This window comes from Rattus norvegicus, chromosome 13 (genome assembly GCF_021556685.1).
Source record: "Rattus norvegicus strain SHRSP/BbbUtx chromosome 13, alternate assembly SHRSP_T2T, whole genome shotgun sequence".
NCBI lineage: Eukaryota > Metazoa > Chordata > Mammalia > Rodentia > Muridae > Rattus > Rattus norvegicus.
The window spans coordinates 75,079,253-75,103,883 of record NC_141546.1 but is presented as its reverse complement, the minus strand read 5'-3'; the positions used below and the strand labels follow the sequence as shown (position 1 = coordinate 75,103,883).

Sequence of the window (24,631 nt, the reverse complement as noted above, 5' to 3'; positions counted from 1 at the left end):
ACATCTGAACCCTTAGGTTCAGCATTACTCTCTGCATTTCTGAGCATGTGCAGCAAAACTTCAGCATTCTTTTTTGGCCACCGTCCCTGTGTTTAGCTCCATTGTTTGGCCTAGGTGCACTTACCGACTCCACCATTATACCGCCAAATGGCACACATTGCTTCTTTAAAGTGACACCCTTCAGATACTTGGTGTTCCTTGGATATTTAACCAGTACTGGGATTGATTGCTGGATCATGTAAGAGTTCTATCTTCATCTTTTGAAGAACGTTACATTGTTCTCCACAGTGCCTGTGCTAGCCTCCATTCTACCAGCAGTAAGAGTTTGGTCTACTCAGCATCTTCCCTGGTACTGGTACCCGTGAGTGCTTTTTATAATAGTCATTCTACCTGAAACAAGGTTGACAGCCCACTGTGAGTTTAATTTGAAATTCCCTGATGATTTAATGATAGTTCATGTATCTTCTTCTGTTGTATCTGTTGTAGAACAAAACCTCACATCCTATACAGTCAGGACTATAGTTGTTTGGTCTAAAGAAAATGTTAGTTAAGAAGAAGCATACAGGGACTGGAGAGATGGCTCAGTGGTTAAGAGCACTGACTGCTCTTCCAGAGGTCCTGAGTTCAATTCCCAGCAACCACATGGTGGCTCACAACCATCTGTATGGGGATCCGATGCACTCTTCTGGTGTGTCTGAAGACAGCTACAGTGTACTCATATACATTAAATAAATAATAATTATAAAAGGAAGCATAAAGTTGTATATACTATCATTTTAATTTAAAAATTTTTATGTTTTAAAACAGACCCTCCTAACCTTTTCTTCTATTGGAAATTTTATGCTTTTGTATGTTTGTTTCATATATGCAAAAACATACATGTACTCTACCAGAGATGTTAAGGGAAGGGGGAAATATTTGCAGATGCATGTATTTATATATTGTGTACATACATGCATCAGCAAATGTGTGTGTGTGTGTAAAATTACTAACTCTCAATGTGCTCATTACAGATTCATTAGCTATAAAAAACATTAATACCATGTTTTTCAATACTATACAGTTTGTATTCATAAATTAGTGTTTCCACAGATTTGTCATCAGAAAATCATCGACACACACATACACACAAACATTCACTGAAAATGTAATAAATTCTAATTGGAATTCAGATTTATCAATATATTTCTTTGGGGGTGGATGGTTATCATGATTAGGCCTAATTATGGATTCTTCAGTACTTTTTTACACTAACCACCATCATTTCAACTATGTATTTTTAAAAAATTTGTCTTGTGTATGTGTGCTTGAGTGTATATATGTTTACCATGTGCATGTAGGTTCCTACATAGGACAGAAAGGGGCATCAGATCCCTAGAAACCAGTTACAAGTTATGAGCTGACCTCTGTAGATGTTAGGAACTGAACCTGTGTCCTCTACAAGAGCAGCCAGTGTCCTTAATTGCTGAACCATCTGTCCAGTCATCACCTAGATTTGTATTAGAACACCTGTTTGAACCCATGCAAAATATTATGAGAGAATTTGTTCTAAATCCCGTGTGCTATTTGCATAATAGTAGGAAAGTCCTTTTGGTTCATGCTGTTGATGTATACTAGTGATCTTATTTTTTTTTAAAGTTGGAAATAGAGTCTCTCATGTGGGATGGCCTTGAATTCTTGTGTAGCAGAGGAAGACTTTAAACTCTGATCCTCCTGCTTTTACCTACAGCCAATGCTTAGGTTATCTATGGGAAGCCCGACACCAGGGCTATAAGGAGCTTCTTTGCAAGTACCCTACCAACAGCATTCTGTCCCCAGTCCTTGTAGTGGGTATCTTGTGAGTGCAATTCAGTTCTAAATTGCTTTCAGAATCATTTTTAAAAGCATTTTACAATGAGAGTATATATTTGTGATACAGTTCTACTAGTACTACTGATATCTGTACTAAATGTTTTTGCTTAATCTTATATATTATTATAACATATAAAATTATTATAAATATATAAACATGCCCCATTTCTTCTAGAATATGAATCTTTTTATTTTGAGATTTTCATGCACATATATGATTGTACTTTGCTCACACCCCCTCACTTGCTTTTCTTTTTTGTCCCCCTGAGTATCCCCATTTCCCTTTTTTTAAAAAATAAATCTGCATAGGGGGGAAAAAGATGTTTGCCTTCCCAAGACTGTTTTATTACACTTAGCATGATGATATCCAGTTCCATCAATTTTCCTGTCATTTTTCCTGAAACTTTTAAGCAAATTGGCACTTTTCTTTCCTGTCTCTTCCAAAAGTAATTATGAAGCGCTGTCTTGCCAATGAAGCTCTAGGAACCAATGCTGTCATTTCAACATGGCTCAGCTCTGTGGTCCAGGGATTCTCAGTAGGTGTGGAGTTACAGAGCACTTTGGCAGGCTGGTTGAGCCTGTGCACCTTGAGCAGGAAAATACTTTTAATGTAGAAAGTGCACAAAGCTACATTGTAAACTAAACTAATGATATTGGAATACACTGGTCAAAGCAAATACCAAATTTATGATATTATAGCATATGCTTCTTTATTAATATATTAATATAGTAGATAGCAAGATATGTTATTAAGTCTGGTTATCAATGTATTAATGTAGTAGAGAGTAAGAATGTACTTAATGTCTTTTTAAAATATAAACTGAACTGTGTAAGTCTGATAGCTACCTCAGTGCCAAAAATAAAGAGTATAAGCACTATTTTGGGATACATGCAATGCTTGCACAGTGACTTAAAATATTCGTAGTATTTATTGGTGACCACTTACAGTATGTTCTTACCTAACTTTATAACTGGAAGCTGAGAAATTCAATTAGAGTTTCAGAAATAGATTTTTTCTGTTTTAGCTTAAGAATAATGAATTCTTTCATTTATATTATCTGAGACAACAGTTTTAGATACTTTTCCTGTAATATTATAACTGGTTAGGAGAAATCTTAATCACACCTTCTTGATGTGATTTCTCTGTGTTTCTTTGGCAGATAAAATTTGTGTGTGAGTATGTTTATGAGAGTGTGTGTGCATGCGTGCGTGCGTGCGTGCATGTGTGTGTGTGTGTGTGTGTGTGTGTGTGTGTGTGTTTATGTCAATCTCTATATAAGAGCAAGAGTTATGTTTAGTTTTATTCTCCATTTTCCTCCATCCTAACATGGTGTGCACTGTACACACCATACACACTCAATGAGCAATACTGGATACTGGACACCAATAAAGAACTATGCAAGAATAGGTATTGTTCTACTGTGTGTTCATGACAAACACATCCATCACTATTTATGCACATAAGAAGTAGAAGATAATTAATTAATTTAGTTATGCTGAAGATTGAACCCTAGGCCTTGTACTATCTGGGCAAGCACTGTACTATTGTACCTGCAAAGTTATTTTTAAATAACTTCTATTTTTCTCTTCTTAGATCTATGTACCAAATTCTTAGAAAACCAAGTATGCACTCACATAAGTATCTGTTCTTACCTCTTAGCTTAGCTTCATCAAAAAGATAATGTCGTAGTTATTGTGTTACACATTTATTTTGTTGGTGGTTCATTTAACCTCCTCCTGTATAGCACATAGCAGTGTTTTGAGTGTTCGGAGACCTTCAAGAAGATAACAGTCTAGTTGAGGAGACAACAGTGCAAGCAACTGAGCTGATGATGTGAAGAGCATTAGAGGTGTGAGTGTCCTTGCCCACTTGTTCCCATCATTCGCTGTACCTTCAGGCCTCCCTACCAGGCAGGCATGGTATCTCCTGCCTCCCTTTCTAAGTTATGTGCTGAAATTCATTTTCCATGCGGGTTGTTTATTTCCCCGCTCTGCCTACAGCAGTTGCTGGCCCTGTCAGCAGGCAGTGAATGATGAAGAGCTGACGGTCTGCATAGTGAGACCCTGTGCCAAATAAAGAGCACCGAACAAAACCCGTTAGGCTGCACTGCTCTCTGATAAGGCTGCATTGTGACTGTATCTACCAGTAATGTTTTTCATGCCTACTTCAGTTCTGAGCATTACTTTTTATTTTTTATTTTTTGGTTTTCAAGACAGGGTTTCTCTATATAGGCCTGGCTGTCCTGGAACTTGCTCTGTAGACCATGCTGGCCTCAAACTCAGACATCTGCCTGCTTTTGTCTCCTAAATGCTGGGATGTTTCACCACCACTGACCAGCATTTCTGAACATTTCCAGCATTTCTTTTAAAGGAAAAACAAACAAAACAAATGACTTTGTCAGGATGTTGGGAATAAAGGTATTCTAGACAGAAATTCTAGTACTTGCAGGAGCATGCATGGGAGTTGTAACTTCTAACTGCAGTTGAGGAAGACTAGAAAGAAATGAGAAAGTGGGCGAGAGTCAGGAGAATTTTTTTTGGTCTAACATTGAATTAAGCTCATTTGAGACTGGCTTCAAAATCATGGTGGGCCTCTTACTTTAGCCCCCTGACAGCTGGGATTATAGACATGAGACGCAGATTAAAGATTCTTATTTGTGAAGAGATTGTTTTGATTCTCTCTAAAAAGAACTTTACAAAAAAAAAAAAAAACCTTCCATCCATATGCCTTTATAAACTGAGATGTAACTGTTCATCAAGATCTGTACAATGAGGGACTTCTTAAATATGCAGATGCCTTTCAGAGACAGGAAGGATGGTTCCATGTTAATTGTCTTTAAGAACTTACTGCAAACCCTTGGTAGGTTTCAGTGTCTGTACATTTTGTTTTGGAAACACTTCGCTAGCAAACACTTCCTAATCTGGACAACAACATGGACTACAAGGAAGGATGTGGAGTTTTATGGAGTTAGATTTTGTTGTTTAAACTCAAAAGTCCTTTTCTGGACTAATCCTGATACTGTTAACAGCCAAGTGCTTCACTTGCAGTCTGTTGGAACAGTTGGTGGCACATCCTTCATAAGGCTGTTCTCCGAGTGTAGGAGGTAAAAATATGTCCACAGCAGTAATGTCCTGTCTGAACATATGCGTCCCACTGTTAGAGAAGTGCATTGAGGTACCTGCCAATCATTCCCTCTTCCATTTTGTTCTAAGAACTGCAATGAGTGGAGGATTGTGGGAGAGCAAAGGTCTTGGGTGAACATTCTCACTTATCTGTTACTGTAGTACTTCAGTCTAATAGATGATGACAATTTAATGATCTGAAGTGTCATATATCCAAGGCAGTGTAAGAACCATATAATATGAAATAAATGTGAACAATCAGTATAGCTCTTCTAAATAATCAAAGTGTGACCCCAAACTCTGTGTAGAGTACTCTAGCCCAATAGTCACCGTTAAATTAATTCAGTCCCTTCGTGTAAAAGGATCCTTTTATTGCTCCTGCCTGAAAGGTGCAGATTGCTTTTGCTCATGACTGTGGGCTGCTCAACTTCCTCCTTTAAATACATCTCCCACTTAAAGCATTGATGTCACCGTAAATGTGTAGTACAAATCGTCATTAACTTGAACTCTTCAAAGATTTGAGCAATAGCGAATTACCTTGAGAAATAAGGTATAATCTGTCACTGAAGAATGGTACACGAGTACTAAATGTTTTAATGAACGGCTTTCACAGTGATGAGAACGGTACAGAGAAGAGACTACGAGAGTGAGCTAGAAAAGAGCTCTATATAATTTACTGATGACTGAGTTGACTGAACTCTCTGAAGTTCACTTTTCTCCTGAGAGTCACTTTACAATGAATTCACCTTCTTTCTGATCATTGTTAGATCTAAAGCTTGGGGGATGAGAGATGAGTCAGTGTGGAAAGGTGCTTGCCACCAAGCCTGATGGTCTGAATTCAGTTCCATAGTGGAAGAAGAGACCCACCTCACTCAGGTCCTGCCTTCATGCAGAGAGCAGTACTCACATGTGTGCATGTGTGTGGGCATATACATACAATAAACAAAAATGTAGTAAGATACTTTGTTCAAGAAAACAATGAAACAGTACTGCGTTTGGTACAAATGAGGGCTGTTGCCGTTAGACTTAGATCCAGGTTGTCTAACAGATCCTGCTGAAAGGCAAGGGCTTTTCCTCCATCCTTATAAGGCTAAAATGTGACAGACATCTTACTAAAATTGAGGAAATAAGTAATTGAGATACATGAGAGAAAATTATTTACTTTGTTAAGTTTCTAATAAACTGTTCTGTCAAGTCTCAGTGGGACAGCAAAATATTGAAAATATTTGGATTTCATTATTTCTTTTGGCCAAGTAGAGTTATATTATGTAAACATATATTATTTATTCATTCATCCCTTGAAAAAACTAGATAATTTCATATTTTGACTAGGGCTGTGATACATACAGGGGTATTTGTTTATTACTATAAATATTTCATCTCTCTTGGGCATATGCTAAGTAGTAGGATTGCTGTGTCATATGGTTGCTCTGTCTTAAGGTCTTTGGAAATCTCAGTACAGTTTTCCATAATGACTGCACCGATTCTTATGCCTAGCAGCAGTGTGCAAGGGTTTCCTTTTCTCTAGGCCCCCGCCTGCATTTGCCCTTTCCTGCCCTTTTCATAACAGCCGTTCTCACTGGGGCGAGGTGATGTTTCCCTGTGGTTCTCATCTGCATTGCTCTGATGTTTGGTGAGATCGAGCGTCTTGACAGCACGACCTGTACAAAATGAAAAGAGGCACACATTCTGCATATTCAGTGTGCACGGTAACTTCATGAGGAGGGAGCTCCTTTGTAAGGGCAGTTTATTAACTAACTTCAAGGTCGCAGTGCTGAAGTGGAAGCAGCATTCAAGCACAGGCTGTCAGACTGAGTCTGTGCTGTTTATTCTTACTCCAGGTGCATGGCAGTTGTGCTTTGCACTCATGCATTGGACACTATATTCAACACTCCTCTGATTATTTATCACTTTGATATTCAGAATCTGGACATTTTTACTCTTCAGTGGTCTCTCAAAAGGTGATAAGTTAGATGTCAGGCTTATAATTAGTTTTCTGGCTTATGGAAGCATGGCTCTTGGAGGGGAATGTTGTTTTAATGATTACCGTCATTGTTATCAAAATGTATCTTCTCTTTATGGTATTTGAATAGCAAAATAGCTGTGCTTGTCCAGACTCCAAAATGTCTGTGTGGCTGTGTGAGAGAAAGCAGCTTTGTTCCAGATCAAGTATATTTATTTAATAGTCTGTAGTGTGGCCTGTTTCCTTTTTAGTTTTATAAGCTTAATAAAACTGAAACTTAAGCTTTTTTTCTTTTTTTATGTTTTTACTTTTTTCTCTTTTCTTTTTTTTTTCAGAGCTGAGGACCGAACCCAGGGCCTTGCGCTTTCTAGGCAAGCGCTCTACCACTGGGCTAAATCCCCAACCCCTTTTTTTCTCTTTTTCTTCCTTCCTCTTTGTCTCCCTCTTTCTCCGTCTCTCCCTCTCTCCTTCTCACCCCCCTTTCTTTTTGTTATTATTTTGCAAGTTAGGGTTTCTCTGTGCAACCCTGGCTGTCCTGGAACTCACTCTGTAGACTAGGCTGGCCCCAGAACCATAGACCTCTGCCTGCCTCTGTCTCCCAAGTGCTAGGATTAAAGCTGTGTACCACCACTGCCTACACTTTTTAATAATAAAATATTTGTTATTTACTTTGCTCAGTGATGTGTTTATACTAAGAGTAAAGAAAATGGTGAGGTCCCTTTGGTTCCCGTCTTGATGAGGGTTATGTTTTGATCCGTGCTGACGTTGAGAACTCATGTTTTATTGTGGAACAGCCTTCCATAGTTATGCTGTGAATTTGAGTAGTCACTGATGGATGTTAGATGTATAGTGGGGCCACCAGGAAAGGAAATGTTTTTGTAGGAGGTGGAGGAAGAAATTTCTGAGCAACTGATTAGCATTATAAGATGACCATCTCTAAACTGGAACCTGAACTCCAAAATGCTCTAAAAGCTAAAACTTTCAAATAATGGCATGTTATTAATAATTAACAGTGTAAGATTCTATTCGTAGCCTACTGTGATGGGTGACAGGCAAACAGTTATATTTTTAATATACTATAAATTTACTTTCAGTCTATGTGTAAACTATTTATGAAATTTTAGTGAATATTATGTTTAGGCTTAGGTCCTATCCCCAAGATATCTTATTTTATGCACCCAAATATTCCAAAAGTAAAAGAAAAATCCAAAATATTAAATACTGGTGGTCACAAGCATTTTTTGATAAAGGATATTCAGTTACTATGTATTACTATGTAAAGCCATATAGTATTGGGTGTAGGTGGATTTAGAAAGGACCACAGTTCCTGTGCCTAAGGCCTGTGGGCTGATGTCATATTGATAGAAGTGTCTGCTCTCACAGGAGTGGTATCTGTCTGAGGATTATCGTGTCAGAGAAAGTGGTCATGCAATTTGTTGGGAAGGCAACTCTAAAATGCCTTGTTTAATGGGGTTAGTTTAAAGATTAACATTATAGGAGATTTGGTATGATAAAAAGCAAAGCAATTATATAGATCACGGTTTTAGAAGGCTCTAAAACAGGATGCAACAATATATAAAGTATTTGGTATTTCCATACAGTCGCAGTTTAGATGGATAAGGGTAAAACTGTAATACTAACTAAAGATTGGCTTGCATTGGAGAGAAATCCAGGCACAAGAGTCTATATCAAGTTAAGAAATATTACTGAATCACTTACCATATTGCTAAATGGTACTGTTACGATGTTTATGTCAGAGATGATGGGTTTTCCTTTTCTGTAAAGGGTATCTTATAGTAGATACCAAAGCCTTGTTGAGCTATGCCTTCAGCTTTTTATTTTAAATTTGCCATTCTAGGGGTGTGTAGGTACCTCCTTGTGTTTTCTTTCCTTTTTTAATTGTGATAATATATATATAACAAACGTTGCCTTTTAACCGTGTTAGTTTTTACACTTCAGTGGCATTAATTATATTCATGCTAGGTGCCTTGTCAGTGCAATAGGTATCATGTTAGTTTCCTGTATTCACAATGTTATATGTGTATCATCAAACATTTTTCAAAACTTTTTCATACTCCCAAATCAGTCTTTGTGTTCATTAGGCTTTCCCCTTAGTCCCCAAGAACCAAGCCCAAGAACCTCTAATTTATTGTCTGTCCCTTTAAATTTTTCCATTCTAAGTATTCCACATAAAGGAGTTTCATACAAAGGTCTGTCTTCAATCTGTAGTTAAGGATATCGAGATCTTTCTATAAAACCTGAGCGCATGCTAGCAGCAGCAGCATCAGTGTGTTTGATGCATACATTACCTACTCGGGAGTGGCATCTGCCTTTTGTATTTCAAGGTATGGAAAACAATAATCTTACGATGGAATTGAGTCATTATTTATTGCTATTAAAACCAGAGTCTCCTCACTTTCTACGATTCTGTTAAGCTACTGCTTAGCTCACCAGTGAGCTCTGTGAGATGCTTTATGCTCCCAGGTATGGGCTATGCTTATCTTGATAATGTAGAATGGAGATAAAGATGACTGAAGACAGTGTTTCTTAAACTCCTTCCAGACCAGGACTGATTTCATTCTAGATCCTCCAGTTTGCCCCCCGGAGCTTCTGTGATGTGCTGACAAGGCTTAAATGAGCTCATTGGTCTGTTTTCGGTCCTGCTATTCACATTAGCGCCTACTCTCTGCAGCCTGTTTTATGCAATAGTTAGATCGCGTTGGGTTTTTATTTTTTTATTTTTATTTTTTTATTTTGAATGTGCAAAGCATAAACTGAGTCAGAGCATTTCTGCTTTTGTGAACCTGTTTAGATAAAATCAAAGATTGGTCAGAGGCATTTTGTGTGTCGGGCAGGTTAATGAGATACACTACATGCTCTGTATCCAAATGAGACAGATGATTGTGTTCTGTTCTGTGGATTTTACTATTTTCTATGCCAACTGCCACTCACATTTCTCACAAAAGATACCCGGCAAGAGATATAGACAGATCACTTCACATCACAGCCCTGGAAAAGTCATTCAAAGATATATACAAGACACTTGTGTCATCCTGCATAAACTGAACTTTCACTTAGAATTCTAGTGGCCAGATCATGCATCTTATTAAAAGAAACAGAAGCAAAAGTCACGTTCTTGCTCTGTGATCTCAAGAAACTTCAGTGTTCTTGGAAGAGAGCCCTCAAATCTAGAAATATCTGTGACTTCAAAGCAGGTTAGGAGCAAGAACAGATTGTAGGGCACAGACTGAAGCAGTCTGGGATGCTGCCAGCTGTATCTAATTAGTTACATTTAGTTAATACAGAAAGTGTGTATCATCTAAGAAAGAAGGTGTGCCAGTTAGTTGAAAGTAGTTGAATTCTTATTCATCTAGATTGTCTGAAAAGGAGCTATAGGAAAATTTATTTTGGTTATATATTATAGTCTACATGTCTTAGAAGGCTTTGAATCCAGGAGCTAGTGACGATAATTGGAATATGTACTATTTTTAGAAGATTTAAAATGTTATTTTACATATGCATGCATTTATATCTTGTGTCTGTTACCTATAAAGGTCAGAGGAAGGCATTGGACCCACTGGAACTGGTATTAAGGATGGTTGTGAACCATCATGTGAGTGCCTGAAATTGAACCCAGGTTCTATGCAAGGGCAACAGATTCTCTTAACTGCTGAGTCATCTCTCTAACCACAAATTTTTTGTTTCTGTGTTTTGTTTTTTGAGCCAGGGCTTCACTATCTTCCTTAACTAGCCTGGAACTCTCTATGTAGATCAGGCTGACCTTGAACTCACAGATTCACACCTGTAATATATGACATTTTAGTAGTTTCAGAAGCTTTCATTTCTGTCCCAATTAAACAGCATTGTTATTCATATTTCAATTATTGCGTGGCACTGTGGGAAAATGTGCCGTTTTATATGACACAAACTGTCTCACTTTGTCTCAGTGGCTGCATCCAACATAGGCTACTCTCTACAGAGTTCTTTAGAAGAGCTATATAATAAAATAGTCCATCGCAAAGGATTTTGATGGATTCCCTGGAGGTTTGACTTGCACACGGTTTGTGTGATCAAGGTAACATCAGTCAAGCTGTGCTTTCAGAGGCTTGCACCTGTGGGTTTTCGGGCAGGGCCCGCTGTTAGTCTTGTTTGCCTGAAGAACAGCATGACTTTCCCTCCCCTCTTGATGGACTCCTCTTGATAAGGCAAATGCATTTAGCAAAACCATCCATTCTGCAGACTTTCTGAGACCTACCCCGCATCACCTGAGGTAGAGAAAGGGGTGCCTTAACTTCTCACTTACATTTCTCCTGGCACTGCCTGTCTGCTCTAGTACAGCTTTTGAATTTGTATTTTAGGTTTTAAAATGTTAATTTTTATTTTATTTTGTGTGCATGGGAGTGGGCACATGTGCAGATTGAAGAACAGTCTGTGAGGTCTACTCTCGGCTTCTATGATGCGGCTTCCAGAGATTGGCAGCAGGAGGCCCTCCTCCCCACAGAGTTATCGCCACAGCCAGTTCTGGTTTTAAACGGGTTGGCCAATAGTTACACTAGCTCTCTCCTGTAAGTGGGTTGCCTGAATTAAATGTTTTAAAATACCACATAGCTATCTTTTTTTTTTACACGAACCAGTATCTGAATTTTATTATTTCAAAAATTGTCAGAAGAGGGCATCAATTCAGGTGGCTATGAAATGAATGGTCAGCTGGAGAAGAGCTGATCTACTGTAGTACATACCACATAGCTATCTTAAAAGTTTGTTGGAGGGGCTGGGGATTAGCTCAGTGGTAGAGCGCTTGCCTAGGAAGCACAAGGCCCTGGGTTCGGTCCCCAGCTCCGGAAAAAAGAAGCAAAAAAAAAAAAAAAGTTTGTTGGAGTAACCACAGCAGAATAGGGCAAGTTTTCACTTACTGCTGTGTTAAAGCCAGGGTGTATACGGCATGAAAATGGCTGGCAATTCCTTGCTTCAGAAAAGTCTCAGCATCCAAGATGGAAGCAAATTTCAAAGCTTCAGTAGCTTTCTAAAGCTTTCTTTAAATGTATACACTTTAAAACACTCTAGTGTCCGGGATACATCCCCAAGCATATCTATCTACAACACATCTTAAATATTGAAAGCCAGCAGAAGTTGATGCATACATTTTTCTGTAATTGTATAAGGACATACTCATTGCTGGTTGCAAATGGTTCATAAAGACTGCCTAAGACACTGTGCAGATAACAAATTCTGTGGGATGAGCTACATTCTTTTTCCTGTTTTAAAATGTAATTATATTCTAAACTCTAGTGACTTTTCTCAGAGGCACTCCACAGTTGGAAGGGCCAAGGACAGTTGGTGCCTTTGCAGTCCGTATAACTGCTTCTGTCTCAACCATGGGTCCTGAGTGGGATGTAGCTCTTTTCCTCTTCTTGCCTAAGTGGATGGAAATGACCTTTGGGAGCACAAATATTGAAACTACACATAACACCTTCTTTCAACAGCCACTCCAAGTTGGAGAGATGGCTAAGCCAGAGTGCAGCGAAACTGGTGAGGAGCAAAAGCACAGACTGATGCTGAGTAATGACCTAGAGACCCCTCTCCCCCCTTCTCTTCCCCTCCTCCCTTCTCTTTCCCCTCCCTCCCCCTTCTCTTCCCCCCCTCCTGCCAATGCAGACAGGAGTCCGAAGACCAGGAAAGGACTGGGGAAGCTTGCTGGTCTCCATTTTCTGACTTCTGCAGAAACGGTTTTTCACTTTTTAGAGCATCTTTATAAAGAGACATAATTCTTATATCTCATGTTCACCTGCCTGCGCCTTGCAAAGACATAGAGACCTTAGTATTCATTGTCTGACTCCAAAACATTCCCTCATGCTCATCTGCAAGCACCACTTTCCAATCACTCCAGTCTGCTCTCTGTCCATACATTTACCTCCACTGAAAATATTACATACAGTAATATGTAGTATTTTTGTACCTGGCTTCTCTCATTTAGCCTACTGAGTTTTGAGATTCATCTGCAATGCTATGTATGAGTAGTTTCTTCCCTTTTATTATATAATAGTATTTCAAAATATGAGTACCTCAGTTTTGTATCTCTGTTTTCTAACTTTTGAACTTCTTTTTGTTACTTTAAAAAAATTGAGATCATAATATAATTACATTTCTCCCTTCCTTTTTGTCCCAACAAGACCTCCCATGAGAAACATTTCTTGTTCTCTTTCAAATTGTGGCCTCATTTTCATTAATTGTTATTGCATGCATATATATTTAATATACATAATATATGTAATGTATTATATATAATATTTCCAGGGGATATATATACACATATATATGTATGTATATATATACATATATATATATGTATATATACATATATACATATATAGAGAGAGGGGGGGGAAGAGAGAGAGAGAGAGAGAATCACCCTAAAACACTCCCTCATTCTCATGCCTTTTCTTTTGGGAGCACAAATTATATATATATATATTTTCCTCTATATAACATACTCTGTATAATGATACATGTAAGTATGTTTTCAGGGCTAACCATTTGGTATGGATAACCAATTGGTCTGCTCCTCTCTGAGGAAAACTATTTTTCGGACTCTCAGCATTGCTTAGATGCTTGTATGAACTTTTTGTTTCTAGTTTTGGACTACTACAAATAATGCTATAAACATTCACACCCAGATTTTCATTGGGTAGATGCCTACAGGTACATTTGCTAAGTCATGTATAAATTTAACTTCTAAGAAATTATGTTATTGTTTATCTTTGATATTTTTTAAAATTTATTTATGTACTTTATATTCTACTAACTGCCTCCATCCCCCTTCTCCTCTGAGTGGGTAGGGGGCCCCAACAGCCTCATCAAGTCTCTGCAGGGCTAGGCACATCCTCTCCTGCTAAGGCCAGACAGGGCAGCCCAGCTAGAAAAACATACCCCACAGACAGGCAACAGCTTTTGGGACAGCCCCCACTCCAGTTGCTCAAGACCCACATGAAGACCAAGCTGCACATACATCTGCTACACATGTGCAGGGAGGCCTAGGTCCAACCTGTATGTGTTCCATGGTTGGTGGTTCAGTCTCTGAGTGCTCCAAGGGTCCAGGTTAGTTGACTGTTGGTCTTCCTGTGGAGTTCCTATCCCCTTAGGGGCTGCAAGCCTTCCTCCTGTTCTCTAAGAGTCCCTAAGCTCCATCCACTGTTTCATTGTGGGTATCAGCATCTGTTTGAGTCATCTGCTGTATGGAGCGTCTCAGAGGACAGTCATACTAGGTAGACTCCTATCTACAAGCCTAACAGAGCATCATTAATAGTGACAGAGATTGGTGCTTGCCCATGCGATGGGTCTCAAGTTGGACCAGTAATTGGTTAGCCATTCCCTCAGCCTCTGCTCCATCCTCCGTGCCAGCATTTCTTGGAAACAGGATAACTTTTAGGTGGAAAGTTTTGTGGGAGGGTTAGTGTCCCTATTGCTCCCTGGGGTTCCTGCCTGGCTACAGGAGGTGGCCTCTGCAGGTTCCACATCCCTGATGCTGTGAGTTACAGCTAAGGTCGCCCCCATTGACTCTTGGGAGACTCCCTTATTCCAGGTCTCTGTCACATCTTGGAGATGCCCCACCCCCACCCCCACCCCCAAGCACACACATACTCCTGCCAATTGCGTATTTCCATTCATTCTCATGGCCATCTGGCCATTCCTCCTGTCCCTCCCACACTTTTTAAAAATCCCATTCTATATTCCCAGAAGCCTTGCAAAGTCATTTCCTTTTCCTTTCTGCATGTCTTCCCCAATGCTTGACCTTAGTCTCCTTTCTTATGGCCTAGATGCGAAGTGAGTTTATGATAAGTAGCTGTTCTTTTGAGTTTTATGTTAGCTTAAGATTTATTTACTTTTAATTATGTGTCAGGGGCATGTGCTTTGGGGGCTAGAGACTCAGGCAGTTGTGAGCCACCCAGAACCCATTCTGGGAAACAAGTTTGGGTTTTCTGTAAGAGCAGTTAGGCACTTGCAGTCTCTAAGCCATCTCTCCAGCTTTCTTTTGAAACTTGAATTTGTATTTTTAAATATTGTTGAACATTATTTTTGTTTGTTTGTTTGTGTCTTAGTTAGGGTTTTATTGCTGTGAAAAGACACCATGAACAAGGCAAGACTTATAAAAGACAACATTAATTGGGGCTGGCTTACAGATTCAGAGGTTCAGTCTGGTATCATCTAGACAGGAGCATGGAGTCATCCAGACAGACATGGTGCAGGAGGTGCTGAGAGTTCGACATCTTCATCAGAAGGCTCCTAGTGGAAGACTGACTTCCAGACAGCTGTGATTAGGGTATTATAGCCCATGCCCACTGTGATCACCTACTCCAACAAGGCCATGCCTCCTAATAGTGCCACTCCCTGGCCCAAGCATATATAAACCATTACAGTTTGTTGTTTGAAACAGGGTTTCCCTCTGTAGACCAGGGTAGCTTTGAACTCACAGATGGCCTGCCTCTGCCTCCTGAGCACTGGACTAAAGACATGTGCCACCACACCTGGCTATTGTTAAATATTTTTAAGTTAGCAATATTATATTTTCTCTAGAACAAATCTCTTTTTAAAAATATTTGCCTATTCTAAGTTGAATTACCTTGCTAGTGCATTATGAAAGTTTCTTATATACATACACTGATTTTTTTTGGACACAAGTTCTTTATCAAATTTGTAAATATTTTTCTTAGTCTTTAGCTTTTTTTGTATTATTGATGTCTTTTAAAGGAAAAAGTTTTTGTATGTTTGTTGTTTAAGATAGGGTGTCTTAGGTTAGGGTTTTATTGCTATGAAGAGACACCATGACTACAGCAACTTTCATAAAGAAAACATTTAATTGGGGCTGGCTTACAGTTTGAAAGGTTTAGTCCATTATCATCATGGTGGGAAGCATGGCAGCATGCAGGCAGACATGATGCTGGAGAAGGAACTGAGGGTTCTACACCTTGATCTGTAGGCAGCAGAAGGAGACTGAGCATATGCCACCCTGAGTGTAGCTTGAGCATAGAAAACCTCAAAGCCTGTCCCCATGATGACACACTTCTTCCAACAATGTCATGCCTTCTAATAATGCCACTCACTGTGGGTCAAACATTCAAACACATGAGTCTATGGGGGCCATACCTATTCAAACCACCTCACAGGGTTTCCTTTTGTAGCCTTGGCTGTCCTATGTGTGAGTGAGAGAAGGGCAGACAGACAGACAGACAGATAGACAGACACACACACACACACACACACACACACACACACAGCAGAGACAGAGAAGGGGGGTGAGAGGGGGCACAGAAGCTCACATGAAGCTGCCCATGGAAATCAGAGGTATCAGATCCTAGAGTTGGAGTTAGTTATAAGTGGCCTACTGTGGGTGTTGATAACTGAACTTGTATCCTCTGCAAGAGCAGTATATGCTTCTGACTGCTGAACCATCTCTCCAGGCCCTTAACGTATATTAATTGTAATTGTCTTTATTTTAGATAATTTCATACATGTATACAATGAAATACAATGATATTCATACCTCCATTTCCATCCTCCAATTCCTCGTATACCATCACCAAAATGTCTCCCTTCTAATCCCATGTCTTCAAGTGCTGCCCTTTCTTGGTTTGGTTTGGTCTTACTTTGTTTCTGATAACCCACTAAGGATCAAATGTGCTTATCACACATGTTCTAGGTCCATATTCCAGTTAGAAGGGATGGGAAAAATGGGAGGGGGTCATATCTCTTCCTTTGAAGAAAGTTTCACATCCCACTTTGTCTTAGGTTTCTGTTGCTAAGCAACTGGGGTTGGTAAGGGTTTATGTCATCTTTCATGTCCATGCAGTACTCCCCCACTGCGAGGAAGTCAGGGCAGGAACTGTAGCAGAGACCACAAGGCACATTGCCTCTCATGCTCAGCTTGTTTTCTTATATTACCCAGGACCTGGGCAGGGGTGACAACCACCCCCAGTAGCTTGTGCCCTCCCTGTCAGTTAGCAATCACAATACCTTCACACCTGCCTACAGGAAAGCTGATGGGTACAGTCCAAAACTCACCGTGTACAGTTTAAGCTGTCTTATGTCGTAATTCTTCATCTTACAGACAGGTACTTTAAGGCTGTTGTGTGCCAGGGTTACTTGGGTACTTTGTTAATATCCAGAAGTGAAATGATTTGTCTTTAAATACAAAGCAGTCCTGTCACCCTGAAATACTGCAGTTTGAATAACACCGAATCCTTTGCAGTTTAGCATTATCATTTGGAAAGGTCTCAGAACTGGGAGACAAAGAAACTTACAGCATATCCTAGCTCTCTCAGTGGCTAGGATGATCTTTACTTTAAAGTAAGGGACTGAGGGCCATGTTGTTCTTCCCAGATCACCAGATGGGAGATGGTGCTGTCCACAGTGCATCTGGCCTTCACCCCTAGTTCATCTTTCTGAAAGTGAAGTAGGCTAAGCTCTCAGATTCTTTCCAGTAGAGTCAAGCTGACAATCAAGATTGCCACAGAGATGTAGCATTTAAAAATCATTCTGTCACTGTCCTCCTTTAAGACACAGAGATAATAAGTAGTCGCCAATGGGAGGGAGCACAGGAGTGTAAGGGGGAGGCAGGAGTAGATGACTGGGTAGAACTTAGGAACTTGAACAAGGACCAACTTACAAGGAGCGTCTAAGTCTTTTCCTTCTTCCAGTAGAATTGGTTTTATTTGTAATCTGTGTAGATTCCTGCTTGTATATTTTATCAATATTAAATTGATCCTGTTATTGATCCCAATGCTGGAATTGTCGCTCATTTGCTTTCATTGTTGGAAGATAATTTAGTTTTAGACAAGCAAGGTATTGTAGCTCTGCTTTGGTTTAGAGATTTTCAAGGATTCTAAACTAATTGATAAGCTATAGATCTCTAAAGTTAAACTGATAATCCTTTACTTTAGAGTAAATAATGAAGTACTCTTTAGTCAGCCAATTTTCATTTATGACCAAAGCAATGAAAACAGTGCAGGGTAGCCTAGACAGAGGGCACTGTGTCTGCAGGGCGGCCTACACAGTGGACTAGATGGAGGGCACTGTGTCTGCATAGTCTATAGATATGGAGTGCCCTGGGTCCTTGGTAGGGAGGGTTATCAGACAGAAGGATGACTCTGTGTGGTATACCTTTTCCCATCAATCTGTTAGTAACTGCAGAGAATAAAAAGAAGGCTCCATTAATATTTAAATTTTTCTTACTTCCTGCAGTCATGTGGCAGAAATTCTATGTGAAAGAGTGTATATGTTGGCCTCTTGCTAGAAGATGCTACCTGCCTCCTGGTTTAGATCTAAGCATAGATTTTTTTTTGACCAGCTTTCTTACCATTAAAATAAGGTTTTAGGGCTAAAGCATCTTTTCTTAGACTGGTAACAGTTTTTGTTTTGCTTTGCTTTGCTTTGTTTGTGAATGGTAAAAGTTTGAACTATATTTGCTCAAACTACAGTGCAGTGCAGTGGGCTCTGGTTTATATATATGCTGACAGCAAACATGGCAGACTGGTTGAAGTGGGGAAGACCTTAAGGTAACATGAAATTTCCTTCTCTTTGTAGGATTATATCAAAATCACTCTAGAAAGTTGGTCCTTTATTACGTTTTCAAGGAGAGAAACATATTAAATAATTTATTAAAGAGCTGTGTGGCAGCACCCCTGTTCAACTCTCTTTAGAGGTCAGCATTCTGCAACAGTTTCTTGGTCTTTGGCATTTTTTTAGGTGTGTGCATATCTGTGGTATATGTACACATGTGGAGGTCAGAGAATGACACTGAGCACTCGGTCTTACTCCCTTGAGACAGAGTCTCTCACTGAACCTTGAGTTAGGGTGACAGCCTTCAAGTCCCAGCGATTCCCCCAGCTCTGCCTCCCACAGAACTGGGGTTCGTGGCTACAGCGACATGCCTGCCTGGCTTTTTATATAGGTGCTGGGGATCTAAACTCAGATCCTCATGTCCGCGTGGATAGTGCTCTTACGCATGGAACCATCTTCCAGACGCTGTTATTGTCTGACTATAACTTGGTGTTAGAACCTCAGAGAATTCAACACCTTTTTGTATTTTCCAAGTTGCGGTGACACAACTTTGAAATGACACAGAAGTAGCTAGAAAGCAAGATTTATGCAGTTAGAAGCAATATTTATTGCTTCTGGGTCAAGTTAGCAGACAGCTAAATGTCAGACACACATAGACTCTCTCTCTCTCTCTCTCTCTCTCTCTCTCTCTCCTCTTTTTCCCTCTTCCCTCTCTCTTTCTCTTCATTCCCACCCCCTCACACACTCTCTTTCAAACACTCACACTCTCACACACTCACACAAACTATTTGTCACACATAGACACTCACGTACACTTACACTCTCTCATACTCACACAGACTATTTGTCACACATAGACACTCACATACACTCACACTCTCACACACTCACACAAACTATTTGTCACACATAGACACTCACGTACACTCACACTCTCTCATACTCACACAGACTCAAATACTCAGACACATACACACTCTTATCTTACACACACACACACACACACACACACACACACACACACACACACACAGTGCACCTGTACTTTTCTAATTCCATGCCTGAACTATCAATTCTTCTTTTAACAGTACCAGTGAGCTTATTCCAGTGTTCCCTATATTATAATTCCCCTGATGGCACTAAGTCTGGATCTATAACTTACTTGCTAAGTCTCCCTGGTTGTGCCAAATTACCATTCCTCTGCTGTCACTCTGAATTGTTTGGCTGTCTTCCCCACCCTGCTGTAAGTCTTCATGCCAGATTGTGCACCCCTATGCATGCTTTCTGCGTTCTGACTGGGCTCCTGCACACCCCTGCCAGACTGCCATTCTGTGCAAACGCTCCTGTCCCGCTTGCTGTGCTCCCTCCCAGCACACTGGACCATCTGTCCGCATGTTTCCCTTTCATATCATGGACCCAGCCCCTTCATCTAGGGTATTCAGACTTAAGTATATTGTTCAATCATCTATTTGTCAACCAAATCCTTGGAAACAAAGTTTCCTAACTAATTTAGGGATTTTATACTTTTTAGTCACCCAGATTTTTTAAGCACACATGATGAAAGCAGAATTTAATTAATTCCCATGTTTTGAGCAGAGAGATAGCTCAGTTGATCAAGTGCCTACAACAAAACTGTATGAACCTGAGTTTGATTCTCAGCACCCAAGTTTTAAAAAAGAAAGAAAAATAAATCCAGGCACTGCTTGGTGTATAGTTGTAATTCTGTGGTGTTGGAGAGACAGAACTACAAGGAACCCATTGTTTTTCCAGCTCTTAGTATAGCTGAATCAGATAGCTCGAAGTTCAATTAGAGACCCTGTCTTAAAAAAAGATAAGGTAAAGAATGACTGAGAAGTGCATGCAACTTCTGGTCTGTATATGCATCTGCACACATGCAGATAGCATATGGACACGTGTACATGCACACACAAAGGTAACTGATTACTTCTGAGCTCTCACGAAAGTCCCTCAGTACAGTTTCTTTCCACAAAGTTTTTAGAATATTTTTTGGAATCTCAGTTTCTGTGTTATTATGATTAAGTTGTTTTGAGAATATCTAGGTCTAGTCTTTGGCTTTCCAGATTAGAAATAACATACAAATATATACATACACATACTTATGAAGTCAAGGTTATGAAATTAGTGGCTTAATGTGGATTTTGGCTTAACCATTTATAAATAGTCTCTTAAACCATGCCTCAGAAAATTGTTAGCATTGAAAAAGTAAATGTGGAAAATGTAGAATTCTGATAGTTTTAGAATACATTTTTTAAATTAATGAGTTTATCATGTGAAATTTCTGTGTTTTGTTAGCTTCCCATATGAGTCATGGCACTAACATTTTTAATTCTATAAAATCTTGAGTCTGGGTGAGAAACAAGTCTTGATGAGCCCAGTTAACTGCCTTTTCAGTCTTTAAATTTAAATTTATCTTTTTCTCTTAGTGGAAAATATCTCCAAAAATTAAGCCAACCAGTAGCTCTGGAAGGAGGATTGATGGGAGTCCAAGGAAATGATAGCTTTGAATGGGGAAGATTAAATTCAAGCATTCTTTAACTTGGCACATTCTGAAGCAGTTTTCACTTATGTTAATGAACCTAAATTACCATGCACTTTATAGAGACAACAAACTGCTTCTAAAAACTAACTTGGTATTACGTTAGCCAGTAACTATGTGCTCTTGGAAAGAGAAATAAAATTTTTGCTGAGAGTTAGGGAGTACAAGAATTTATCAGTTATTTCTATCCTGTGTTTATAGACCCACCCTTAGGCTCAAGAAGTTACTTGTACTCTTTTTGAGCATGACCTTGCACTTTATAGCTTAAATTGTATATTACAGAATAAGTGATATTTTTCCAAATATCACTTATAAGGACAGTTTTCATATAGATCAAGTTCTATGGTAATGAGAGATAGAGAAGGAGATATGCCATGTTTTTATATAAGATTAATTTTGAAACAACAACATTATATTTAAATGCATATATGTATATAAATACCCTGAGATAAGCATGATCATACTTCACAGACAGCAACAGGGAAATCAGACTTTTGAGGACTCCTCCATGGATTTCTTTCCATTTTTATCTTGGAAATTTCACAGTAGAGATTATGGTTAAGTGTAAGAAGCCCATTTAGACCCCAACTGTACATTGAACACTCCTTCTTCCGTTAGTGTGCTAGACGCCATTTTGTTGAGTTGTGTTAGAAAGTAAAAAGGCTTTGTATGTACCAGAGCTCCACTGAGGAGAAGCTGGTACAGAGATCAGTTCTGACTGCAGCTTTAAATAGAAAACTGAACTGTGGAAATGTAAAGCAAAATTAATTATGTGTTTTTCTTTTCATCTTTCCCACACATTTCAAATGATGGCATTTATTTCAGGTTATCACTGAGATATTTAACCTTGAGCTAAAGGTTTGTTATACAAACTTCCATCAGAAATAATTTGACATGTATTCTAAAGCCTTTGGATGTAAAGAAGGAAATGGATAATTATTAGTGATATCTGCCTTCTGCTTTTCGATGACAGTTGCTTAGGAAATACAGGTACACCTCACTGTCCAAGGAATTTGGTTAGTAATGCCATGTTCAGAGGCTTTACAAAAGTTCAAGTATACGTCTTTTGCCAAATTTGGTGGGCTTAGTGTAACTCTAGGTGTATCTGACAATCTCCACATAGTTTCTGGTAATAAATACAGTTAAGTAACATTTAAATGTTAAATCAGGGCTTTCTCTGCTCTTCTTCATCCACACTCAGTTTAACGAGCTCTTCTGTACTTTGCACACATTCTCTGTTTGGAGGAGGCTTGTGACATCACAGTGACTTGAGTGTCTTGTCATTTCACTGTTTCTTATTGCAGGCATTCCCTTGAAAATGGCATGTGATAGGTGAACTGTGAAAGAATAGACATCAGCAAACTAGGTCTCTCTATCTTAATCTTAATCTCTCTCTAAGAACATTCCATTCCCCAGGCGTGGGGCTTGCTGGAAAATGCTGCTGACCCATTGTGGGGCAGCTTCTGAGAACTGGACTTGCCAGGACTTGCCCAGTTCTTGGAAACGGAGATATTTGAAGACTGTCATGGAGTCAGTCAGTCTAGCCTTCTGACCACTTTGTATTAGCTTATATTTTCCCAATAATAGGGATCAAAAGACACTAAGGTCTCTTGCATGCTAGGCAAGTGTGCTACAGAACTACATCCTCAGTCCTACTGTTCCCTTTTAAAACATTAGTGGCTTCCTAACAAAAAGGTTTTATTTCTTCTTGGTTACTTTCCTTATTGTATGACCAAGTACTTAACAAGAAACAACTTAAGGCTGGAACATTTGCTTAGGCTCACAGGTAGAAGAAGCACAGTCCATCAAGGCAAGGCAGGCATGCTAGCAGGAGTGTGAGATCCCTGGTCACTTCACAAACAGAAAAAGATGAATTCCACTGCCTTTCCACTTCCCTCCTCAGTCAGCCTGGGATCTCAGTCTAGTTCATTGTGCAGCCCACATTCAGCGTGAGCCTCCTCTCTTCAGTCAAACCTGTCTGGGAATGCTCCCAGACATTTCTGGGAGAGGGGTGCTTCATAGAAGATTTCAAACTCCAGTAAGTTGACAGTTAACCATCACACATTTTTTTTGTGAGCTAAGGTTTCATGTAGCCCACACTGGCCTTGAACTTGCTGTATGGCTGAGGAGAAACTTGAACACTTGGGCCTCCTGCTTCCACTTCCCAAGTACTGCAATTATAGGCATTTGTTACCAAGCCTGGTTCATCAGTTACTTGAACAAATTTTAAAGGATTTCTTTAATGTTTATGACTGCTTTGCTTGTATGTATACCTGTGTGCTATATATATGCTTGGTACCTGCAAAGGTCAAAAGAGGACATTAGATATTCTGGAACTGGAATTTCAAGTGTGAGTCACCATGTATGCTGGTAACAAAACCTATTTCCTCTGCTAGAGCAGCAAGTGTTCTTAACCACTGAGGCATTTCTCCAGCCCCAGGATTATTTTTAAAGAGAGTTCTGGGAAATAGGGGTGGTGGAATAAATGCTAGGTGTGGCTGAATGGGTAACATAGTTGCTGGCATGTGTCAAGACCTGGTTTTGATCCTCAATGCCACAAAACAAATAAATGAGACTTCTAGTATTAGTTTGAGTACTAGTGAAGGAGGAAGGCAATGTCACTTCTGCCTGATAACTCCTGTAAGGCCCCTTCATGTCACAAATTGCTTCTCATATCCAGAATAGACATAAATATCTGGTAAGACTGTGCATCGCTTTTCTTCCAGAAAATGTGGTCACTGAACCACCAACTGCTAGAATAGATTCACACTTTAATCACGTGACAGCAGCATAGGTTGGCTACACTTGGGTCCCAGCTCATTCCCTTTAGCCTTCTCCACAGGTGCCCTACAGATTATCTAGCCTTTCCCACAGGCAGCTACAAGTCAGCAGAGCTGGTGGGCTCTCTCCCTTACCTTCAGAAACTGTCTTTTGTTTCATTTAAATAATAGGGAACATACATGTATTCCTTGACATAATTAATTGAGGCTCGCCACCCACGTGTATGGATAGGGGTAGCACACTAATATGGATTTAGGGATTGGTGTTGAAAAGGCCCAGTTAGAAAATTACTATGAATTTAATCCACCTGCACTTGAATCTACACCAACTTTCTAGTGAGCATAGAGGATATCAAAAATAATTTTAAATAGGATTGATTAAAACAAAAATCAAGGGTTGGGGATTTAGCTCAGTGGTAGAGCGCTTGCCTAGCAAGCACAAGGCCCTGGGTTCGGTCCCCAGCTCCGAAAAAAAAAAAAATCAAAGCATTCAGTATGGTGTAGCAACTTAAGATATTACTGCTTCTTAACTTTTGCAAAGTGAAAAAGAATTAGAATTTTAATAATTTGCTTCCAGATTGAGATAACCAATATAGTCTCAGAATTTTTATTGCTTAACTTAAAAGCAGACTAAATGCCTTCTTTCTCTCTTGGAAGTGCAAAGAATCCAAGAAAGAGATTTAAAAAACAATAAAAATCCCACAGCATCTATTGCCTTCTGGGAGTGAAGAAAAAAAACCTAGTATTATTTATATAAATTAGTGCAGTGTGGTGTAGAAACAGAAAGAAAAAGGTGTAAGAAAT

General features: G+C 39.4%; 1 protein-coding gene across 10 annotated transcripts in view; it reads left to right on the top strand.

Moving 5' to 3' along the window:
* Rabgap1l (RAB GTPase activating protein 1-like) overlaps nt 1-24,631 on the top strand; it is a 595,723-nt gene that overhangs the window by 521,220 nt on the left and 49,872 nt on the right. Inside the window, exon 20 of one of the 10 annotated variants that reach the window (XM_087580937.1) lies at nt 7,273-7,610. Coding sequence (XP_087437063.1) covers nt 7,273-7,278 — 6 coding nt within the window. The 3' untranslated portion in view covers nt 7,279-7,610. 10 annotated transcript variants of the gene reach the window in all.